At 33.4% G+C, this 10,485-nt stretch overlaps 1 protein-coding gene across 1 annotated transcript; it reads right to left on the bottom strand.

The window, feature by feature from the left end:
* Positions 1–5,465: 5,465 nt before the first annotated feature.
* LOC133294149 (RING-H2 finger protein ATL1-like) lies at positions 5,466–7,328 on the bottom strand. The gene has a single exon (XM_061492801.1). The coding sequence runs from the start codon at positions 6,780–6,782 to the stop codon at positions 5,757–5,759; it is 1,026 nt and encodes a 341-aa protein (XP_061348785.1). The 5' UTR covers positions 6,783–7,328; the 3' UTR covers positions 5,466–5,756.
* Between the last annotated feature and the right edge of the window lie 3,157 nt (positions 7,329–10,485).

Raw genomic sequence — 10,485 nt, 5'->3', positions numbered from 1 at the left:
AATATAAATGTCACAAATCATAAATATGACGTTATTTTGCCCCTCATTATTTTGTTGAACGGTGCGTTTTAGGGACCCAAGAACATTGTTTTGTTTGTGTTGTCATTTAATATGTAAATGCAACTTAAAGTCTATCCGTATTAGTATCATCATCTCAGGTTGCTAAAGATCATATGTATTCGATCTAATCGGATCCTAGTTAATATAGGGTTTGAGGACTAATGGAGTCGCAAGGTGTAACACCCTATTTGCAGTCAGTTTGTTAACATACGGTACAAAGGCGCATCATTTAATAATGATAAATCGAAAGAATTTATTTAAAAATAAATGGGCGAATTAACTTTTTCCTTATTATATAAATTTACGTATTACCATGTGTAATTTATTTTTAAACTGTACAGTCTCATACTTGCACAAGTTTCTTACTTATTATTTCTGTAACAGTAATTAATAGTATTTTACTATCCAAATATAGTAACTTGTACCATTCCAGACAGTGGAAAACGGACAACATAACAACTGTAATATGGACTATCTAGGGAATAAAATCCCACATTTTACAGTACCTGTAATCCAAAAAATCCAGACAGATAATATACATAATATAAAACATATATCTGAGATACATCATGTACTGTGTTGTGGCTCTGTGCCATTAAAGATATCAAACAAACATACAGAAACTAATATCCAATATATACCATGTACAAGGCTACACATGCCTCAAAGTAGATATCAGAAATACATATGCACGATCACTGTCATGCCTCGACGTATACATATACAGATGCATAAATCCATAATTATCAATAACTAATCCAGCTCCATCATACTAGCCTCCCTGTACAGGCTTCTTGCTTTGAGAAGGCTCTTCCATGGTTGCTAGAGTACTTGAACTGTAATCCCCAAACTGGGTGAGATACAACCATCTCAGTAAACCCAAGGTTTTTGGAGTAGTCTCCACCCTCGAGTTTGCTTCCTGCATGAAAGGTCAGATATAAAGCATAGCATACATCATATAGCATAACTAAATATACGACAATCATGTAGTTAAAATCTCTACACTAATCGTCTAGACTGAATCTCTAGGAACACAAGTTCTTACGGAGTAACCAGAGTCAATCGAGCACCAGATGCACTCATGGCATAACATAATGTTTATTGGCCAAGAACCAGAATACACACACACAGACATACATATCATATCCAAATAGACATATCATCAGAATAAATATCACATAATCACAAACATAACCTATATGGATGCAACTATACCAAGCATCTAACAGATACAAATATCCAAATCATCACCCCACTGGATTTTGGTGGAACAACAAGATAGAAGAAAACTCCAAAACCAAGAGTTTACCTGAATATGAGCTTTCCTGTCAAACTTTGTTTGAAATCCTAGAACTAATCATTCAAATGATTTTCTTTCACTTGTTCACTTGATTGTTCACTATTATAAATGAATACAGTCACCATCAATGACTACACAAACTTAACTTAAACTCCACGAAATCAACACTTTGAAGTGTTAAATTCAAATTTAAAGATGGTGTTACACATTATCAATCCAATTCTTTCAAGGATCAATTCATGCCAAGACACAAGTCTTAATTATTTCATTAAAAGTCAACAATTATACCCTTAACTTAATTAACCCTATAAAAACAACCTATAAGGCCGAATTGTAACCTAAAAGATTCACCAAGAAACTTCATACTAAATTAGTTTTAAACAAATTTAACATACTTGAACTATACTCAATTTCATGTCACAAACATCAAACACAATTTACAAAACTCTTAGCTAATTCTTTCAAGTCATGGTCGAATTGGAATTTTCAAAGGAACCTATCTTTTCAAACTTCTTCTAACAATTACAAGTTCCCTTTAGCTTTATCATGTATTAAATACATTAAATACCTTTCATTTTCACAAAATAAAACATTCCAATTATTTTAACTCTTAATGGCTGCCTTCTTGAAGTAAACATGGATTCCTTTGCATTTTCAACTAGTTTTCTCTATTAATTCAACATCCAATTAACATAATCCATATTCATTTTAACATCAAACACTTAACTTCATGATTTTCCCAAGCTTTGGCTGAAAATAGGTAAAGGATAGGCTACATGAATCGCAAACGTGAAAGATTTACTTATTAGAAGGGCTTAACTTAAAAAGTAATTCCTAAGGGATTATGATTCTAATAGAGTTAATAAGGTTAAAGTCATTAAGGAATTAGGGCTCAACCAATCAAATAAAAGATAGTGAATCGTTTGATCAATTGCATAATTAAATGTAAACGTTCATTCAGGTTATGAGGTGGGGATCATAAATGTGTTGACGTCTCTTTACCGCAATATTTTCTCAATTATCTTCTCAACCTTTAATCTGTTGTTCTTGAGTTTTAAAAGAATATTTGAATTATTTACACTTTTTTGAATTGTTCCCATTTTTCGCAAACCACAATTGTTCTTAAATTAATTTTATTAATCCAACAAGAGAGGAATATTTATAATAAATTCGGTGCCTCAATTCTCGTGGAGATGATACTCTACTCATCAACTTATTACTTGGTACAATCGGTACACTTGCCGATTACGCAACACAAGACCGTAGAAGTTCACGAAGGTTCGTCGAAATTTAAGAAGATTCAAGGCTTTAAATCATATTTTCCAACCATAGGAATTAGGTTTTCTTACCTTAAAAAGGCTAACAAGGACCTAAACTACATTCTTGAACCAAAGAACCATTAAATGACCCATCTTCTTCACTTGGCAGCAATAAGGTCAAAACTTGGAGAGGGAATAACTCTCTCATTTCATCCTCAAATCATGATTTAAGATGGGGGTTATGATCACAAGATCATATACTAGTGAAATAGGTTTTATGCAAAAGATGAATAGAATTGGATGTATATTGCTTGTTCTTTCTCTATTGGAGCTTGCGGCCTTGCATGAAGAGGAAGGGGAAAGAGCTGCATTTTTTTGAGCCTTTAAGAAGCCAAAAATCCGACTTGATGGCCAAGAAATAAGAAGGTTTGGTGGCTAAGCTTCAAATATTGACTTTAATCATTTATTTGCATTCTAATTGGTTACAATTTTTCAGTAACCTTGACTTATTTATTTTAATTAATCTAATCATAATTAATATAATCTAATACCACTTATATATCATAAAATTTAATAAAGTATTTAATTATATCATCTGAATTAAGTTTAGGCCAAGTTTTGCTAAATTACAACATGGCCCCTAAACTATTACATAATTATATTTTTCAACCCAAACTTTTCTAATAATATTATTTGGGTACTAATTAACTTGTTTGACATGAATTATATCTTGATACTCATTATCATGTCATTTACATGATTTATTCATCAAAACTTACATTAGAAGCTTACTTACTTCAGAATTAGCAAAACTTACTGATTAACCTAATAATCATCATTTTCCTTCAAGACTTAATAGATAGGGTCATTATACAAGGGTTGGTGGATCATTATGCACAATAAAGGCTTGAAGCCAAAAGAGGATATTGTGTATGCACAATGGCAACAAGAAAGTTAGGGTTTTAGAAGTGTGTACTTGTGGAGTTTAACTCGTTTTTTTTTTAGAGAGTTTACCTTTAGTGGAAAAAGCTCAATATTTCCTAAAGCATGTGGGACCCATTACGTGGATCCAAAACCATATGGATGACATCTAACTTGTTAAAGGATACATAGGTGTCATGTGAAATGATAAACCATACATAAGATTGAAAATGTGGTAGTTGCACTATGCGACCTTATTTATTCCCATTTAAAAGTTTACCTCAATTGCATGCTGTGGAGCCAACTGTTGATTCTTGGTAATCCTATAAATATTCCAAAAAGTTTTCGCTTGAAAGGGAGCAAATGTTGAACTTGTGACTCACATTTGAGGATGAGAATGTTATGAGTATTCAAATGTGACTGGTGAAATCTCAAATTGGTTAAGAATATACTAAATGGAGATCATATAAATGAAAAGATCCATAATTTTAATGTCTTAAGATTTTGAATTAAATCATAATGTCGAGTCTATTTGTTCCACTGATAATGTACTCCCTGCCATTGGCCCTGGCCTCGTAACAATTATATTGCCGTAGGTGAATTCTGCTATGGCCGAAGTAATGGTAGCTAGTGATTCAGCTTCAATCAATTCATTTGATAAAATATTTTAATTATGCCTGTTGCCCCCTAGGAAAACCTGCTGGAAGCCAAGATGATTTTATGTTAATGTGACGGGGCACTGTATAAAATAGTGTCATTGACATCTATCACACTCTAGGCATAAATTTTTAATGCGAGCCTCCATAATGCGCTAGTAATACCTTCTCTCAAGGCCTTCCGTGAAAGATACTCCAGACCAAGTTATCTAAAAATCTACAAGAAAGAAGACTTTAATCCTCCAAAACTGTACAATTCCCAAAGTCATCTTTGTATGGACATGTGGACCAACAAGAGTCCAGGCGTGTAACCTCATGTGGACCTCGGAGTCAACCGTCTTTGGAGGACTTCATTCAGACAAAGTTCCCAGTGTTTGTTTCATCGTTATTTTGAAGTGAAAGCTGATGCAAGAAGAGTTGACTCCGTCATTGAAGTTAACCTAATTAAAAAATGAATCAATGTTTTTCATGATATATGAGATAATTTTATCTCTTTTACATTCATATAAAGTATATGAGGTTTATGCAATATTTTTTTGTCTCTTCTCTTCATAAGATTCCATATAAGTCTCGTACACTTTTATATGTGTGTAGTAGATAAAATTATCTTCTACAATACGAGAAACAATAATCCTTTTTAAAAAAATACATTTATCATATTACATGAGATAATTTTTGCCGCATAGACACTAAAAAAGTATATGCTGCCAAATTTTGGTTTGAGAAAAAATTATATCAAAGACGAACTATCTACCACTTTAGTGGTATAAAATATTTCAAGCACAAAGTAATGGCCGATTCTTACAAGCTGCTGGAAACGGATGTCAAATTTGATCAATTTTTTTCTTCTATATACCTACCTCCCTAAACACACAGTAATATATACAGAAATATAAATATGGTGGATAGTATCTGATTTTATCAACGGAAAAGGGTCCACTTCTTTTTATAGAAAATCAAAGATGGGACACCTTTAGACCTTGGATTCTCCTTTTCGGTAAATGGTCGATTTTTCCATTTCTATTGTTTAATTTGCTACTAAAACTTTTCTTTAAAGCCAGATTTCTTTGTCTGTCGTTAGATATTGCTTGAATAAGAAATGGGATAACTTAATTTTATCAATAGTGGGAGAAGGTTTCTTGAGAAATAAGCAATTATGTGCTGATTTCAGCAATGATACTCATAATCATAGTTTCAGTCCATTAGAAACAAACTGGACATGACCTCAATCCCATGTAATTATACAAACATAAATATCAAATTATGGTTCTAAAATAATAATAAATCCTATATTAGTATAACATACAATCCTATGTCTTATTCATTTCATACATCTAATTTATCAGTCTTACAGCACACACATCCAAATAAAAACTTGTAGACCTACCTAGGCTAAAATGAAAGGTCTCTGGTTCGATACTTAGGTGAAGTAACTTGGGATAAGAGATAAAAACTTTCATGTTCTACACCACAGAGGGGATTAATTTTAATCCAAATGGGTGGAGATACCCATGAGGAAAAGGGTGGGGGGAGGGGGTGACAGAATAAATTTTCACTTTTTCAGGGGTCCAAATAAACAGGTAGCACAGCACTTCTTGATCTACTTCCATGTCCAAAGGAAAAGAATGATCTCTTGACTCTACCACTATCACCACAAACTTCAATGGAGTTGACCTCATTCTGTTGCTGTAAAGACTGTTGAACTGGCAGATAGAACTTTCTGTCCACTGATGAATCCATGGAAAAGGACCTCCTGATGGGTTGAACTGATTGAGGACCATCTTTGGCTCTAACACTTATACATTCATCTCCCATGCTTATCACTTTATGAAGCTTCCTTGCTTTCTTCTGAACAATTCTTTGCTCAAACTTCCTCTGTGAAGGACTAATAGGACCTCTTTCTTCTTGTCTTCCTTGCAAGTTTTGGTCTGTATCATGTTCATTATCCAAATCAATCACAACAAAATCATCACCACCAATGAGGTTTTCAACATGTGTGCTATGATCCCGAGGGGAAGGCCTTGGAGTGAGAAGCTGATCATCAACATGGGTTTGGCTTGTCAAGGAAATGCTTCTTCTACAAAGTGGGCAATTGGCATTGTTTTGAAGCCAAACATCTATGCAATCAATATGAAAGATATGGCTACAATTTGGTATGACCCTGAGCTTCTCATCTTCTTGAAACTCATTCAAGCAAACTGCACATTCACATAAGCTTCTTTCACCAAAGTCTGTGTTTCCTTCTGTCTTGTAATGAATCACCGGGATTAACCGAATCACTGTTTCCTCTAGTCCTCTGGGCTCTGATGCTGGTGAGTATGCTGCAGAAGGCTCTTCATGTCTGCTTGATAGAGAAAAACCTCTAACATGATCAACAATGTGCCAATGGAGGCAGCACTTGATCACAAAGATGTAGTAGCTCATAAGCAAGAAAGAAGTAGCCAGTATTCCTATTACAATGATTCCTATAATGGGAAAACTTGTACTAGAAGGATGTACACCCAAATGGGGATGACTTATGCTGGGGGGAAGATCTTGTGACATATGTAACACATGAATCAGGTGTCTTTTGCTTACAAAATCCATACAAGATTCAACAGACAAATGGGTTTCTCTTTGATCTTAAATATATCACCTGAGTAGAGTATTAGGAATGAGTAATACAAGGGTTTAGAGAGAAGACATGGCACTTGACCCTGAAAAAACTTTAGTAAGCTAAATTCACTAGGTGAAGGAGGCCATGTAGTGGGAGTGGTTGTAGAGAGTGAAGAGCAATTAAAGATGGAACAGGGAGAACAGAGAAAAACTATGGTGGACTTCAACTTCAATGAGAAGTGTTGTCAAAGGTATTTTCCTTATTTATTAAGGTTGGAGTTCCAAGAGAAGTTAGGGTAGAAAATTATTCAAGTCTTAAATTGTCTTGGTCACTGTAGAATATTTTGTGTAACGTATGGTTCAATTTTTAAATGAAGACTCTACAGAATCAGTGGTGGTCCAGTTAGAATTATAGCGATTATTGGAGGACCAAGTCTTGACAAATGAAGTGAAACTATCTGTTTACTTTGATTGAGTGGTAAACGTATTCAAATTAAAATTTTAAGTTTCGTTGTCCAAGAAAAAAAAAAAATGGAAGTTCAGGCCAAATGAATTTTATGTAATTGGACAAGGTAGGTATTAATAATTCGGTTGTGTCTTTACAACATGCTTGTCTTGATTACCCTTCCTGCAGGGTATAAAAAAAAAACACTTGATTCCCCTTTACAAGAGCTTGACAAAAAAAAAAAAAAAAAGTTTTTTTGTTTTTTAATCTGAAAGATAATTTAGTTGATGAACTAAATCATAGTCCACCAGTGAAGAAATAAAATCGGATACTACTCAATTCATATATATCAAAGATCACTTGTCCTACCATTTTAAGCTAAACAATCCACTACTCATTACATTCACCTTGATAAGCACAACGATTGAAATTATCATACCTATAAGCATGTAGTATTGAACCATTATAAGAATGAAAAACATACCATTTCTATCAGTATATTTATATACTTGTACATGTACATGTATTGTGCAACATATGGGAGATTATATTTTTGACACCTAAAAATTACAGTTACCATTTTCCATTTATTTACTAAAAGATTTTATTTAACTATTTCTAAATAAAATTATCATTAATAATTTCAATTATACGTAATATGTGAATGTTATGAAGATGAACAGAAATTGCACCCTTAACAGAAAATAATACTTGGTATAGAAAAATTAAACAGAGCGTTAATGATGATTGGACACTCGCTTAATGTAAAAAGAAAAGTGTCAGACACTCCTCAATGCACGCCCACCGTTGATTTTTTTTCGGGTAAACCACATATATTTTCCGTGGAAGGCATTGAATTCTTATTCACAAGCCTCACCGCCCTTGCTCTTGCCATTTTGCCAAAGATACAACCATCGCATTTGAAATAATCTCCAGTTTCATTGTTGCTTTCGGATTAAATATATGTCACTATATATAATTAAGTTATCAATTATTTTAATTATATTTTTAATACCATTGTAAAGTAAAAGAAATTTCTTATTATATACAGAAAAATATTATATTGACAAATTTTTTTTCTTACAAACTTACAATCTATACTGATCAAACAGTACTTTTAATTGATATATAACTATTCAGACTTATTGTAATTTATAAATTTATAAGAAAAAAAGTTTATCAATATAATTCATCGCTTATATATATAACCATGAATATATTTATGTAAAAAAAATATGCTATTGAATATATAGTACCTTAACGACGTGAACCATCGTGACAGCCTCCGTCTCTTGGCCAAAAAGAAGCAGGTAACTTACACGTTAGGGTTGAAAATTCTAGAGGGTACTAATGCTGCATCCTTTTCGTCCATAAAGGTTAAGAATTTCTAAGAGCGAAGTCAAATCCGTGTGTAGTGCTATTAGTATTTTCTAAAGAAAACAGACTAGGAACAGAACCTACGCACTCCATACCTGGCTTGGTGACAACGTGTAGAAAGAGATCAACTTAGGGATGGATAAAATACACGGTCACCGTTTTCTTTTCAAGGTCTCAAAATGTGTGTTTATTTTTGAACTGAATCAGTGCGAAGATATAGATATATTTTTCAAGAGGGAGAAGCATGTCAATCTAAGAGAGATGAAGGAAGTAGTTGTATGAATCAAAGCTTTGAGAATTCTCCATACTAGCCTCACGTACTGAGGGTGTTAAAGGGGGAGGTGTTTGAGGGCTACAGTTATAATTGAGGTGAGAATTTACTAGTGTAACAATAATGGAGAGCGAATAAAGAAGATGAATAGAGAGGGAGCTAAGATCCCTTTATATAAGAGGTAAGGGTGGCAATCTGGGTCGACCCAACACAACACACACGTCATGAATTTGAAAACGAGTCAACCCAAACATGAATTTTTTGTATTGTATTCATGTCGTGTTAGTGAGTTGTGTTAAAAACTGCCTAAAATTGCCACCCCTGATAGGAGGTTAGAGATTCCCTCCAAATACGAAAAAGCGTGATATAATAACCGTTTCTAGCTGTGTATGTTAGTATGTAGGTGTTCTAGAGACAATTTGATTATTAGAGGAACACCTTTTACTGTTTTATATTTCATGACTTATATATTTGAGCACACTTTATCTTTATTATATTTATGTCTCACCTATATTTTACGGTTAACGTGCATTTAAAGATAAATGCCCTAGGGATAGAATAGATGCACACTCGAGAATCTATGATAAGGGTCATGATCATGAGAACTCGAGGACACTACATGTCTATTGTGTAAAGAAAGGATGGCTAATGCAGAAACACAAGAGGTGGGTGAATTGTGTAATAACTTGTTTTGCAAGAAATAATGAAAATCAAATCCCTTTATTAAGAAAACAGCCCAAAATAAATGTAACAGAAAACAAACCTTCACCAATGTAAAAACAGATTTAAAGCATATCAAATTTCGTCCAATAATAGCGATTATGCAGCGGTATCGAAATAGATGAAGGGTAAGGAAAAATCACATCAAGATTTATCCTGGTTCACTATCTAACCACTTGAGAGCTACATCTGAACTGAGGTCGTCATTCCACTATGTCCAAAGCTTCCATCTGGTGCCTGGAAAACTATTTTACAATGGAGTTTTTACAAGATCTATGATCACACTCAACCTATCACCTATAAGGTCTCTCCGACAATCCAGAATCAATTACAGCAGCAAGATTCACGAAAAGAGCAAATGAGCAATCTCTCCTAGTTCAAACAAAAAAGAGAAAGACAAAAAAAGATCAAGAGATGAGAAAGATATAGAGCTTTTTCTCAAGAATGTCAAAATATAGCCAAATTTGTGTTAATTCTTCCAAATTCTGAGTTCTGAGGTATTTCTATGTTAATTCTTGTTTATAAACCCTCATTGGACATTTATATAGGAGTATGAAAGATTAGATAGCTGTTTATATCTATTAGACTCATAATTTTTAATTAACTCACGTGACCAGATCCATATCCGAATATTTGTCGGGATTGTATCCGGATATTCAAATATCCATATTCGAATATTTGATGTCAGCAGCCTAGGATTTTTTTCTCAATTCTCACATATGTATGAATGCTTCTAGCATTGATATAACTGTGTTACATGTGTGTGAGTTATGTATTTATGTATCATATATGTAGGCTAACTTATGCATAAGTTTATGGCTTCTATAATGCAACCTTGAGAGTTATAGCTCAATAAACTCAAACCTCTAGATTCCTAAAAT

This window comes from Gastrolobium bilobum, unplaced genomic scaffold (genome assembly GCF_033153095.1).
Source record: "Gastrolobium bilobum isolate Gb01-03AN ecotype WA unplaced genomic scaffold, APGP_CSIRO_Gbil_v1 utg4975, whole genome shotgun sequence".
Taxonomy (NCBI): domain Eukaryota; kingdom Viridiplantae; phylum Streptophyta; class Magnoliopsida; order Fabales; family Fabaceae; genus Gastrolobium; species Gastrolobium bilobum.
This window is presented reverse-complemented; position numbering and strand designations above follow the sequence as displayed.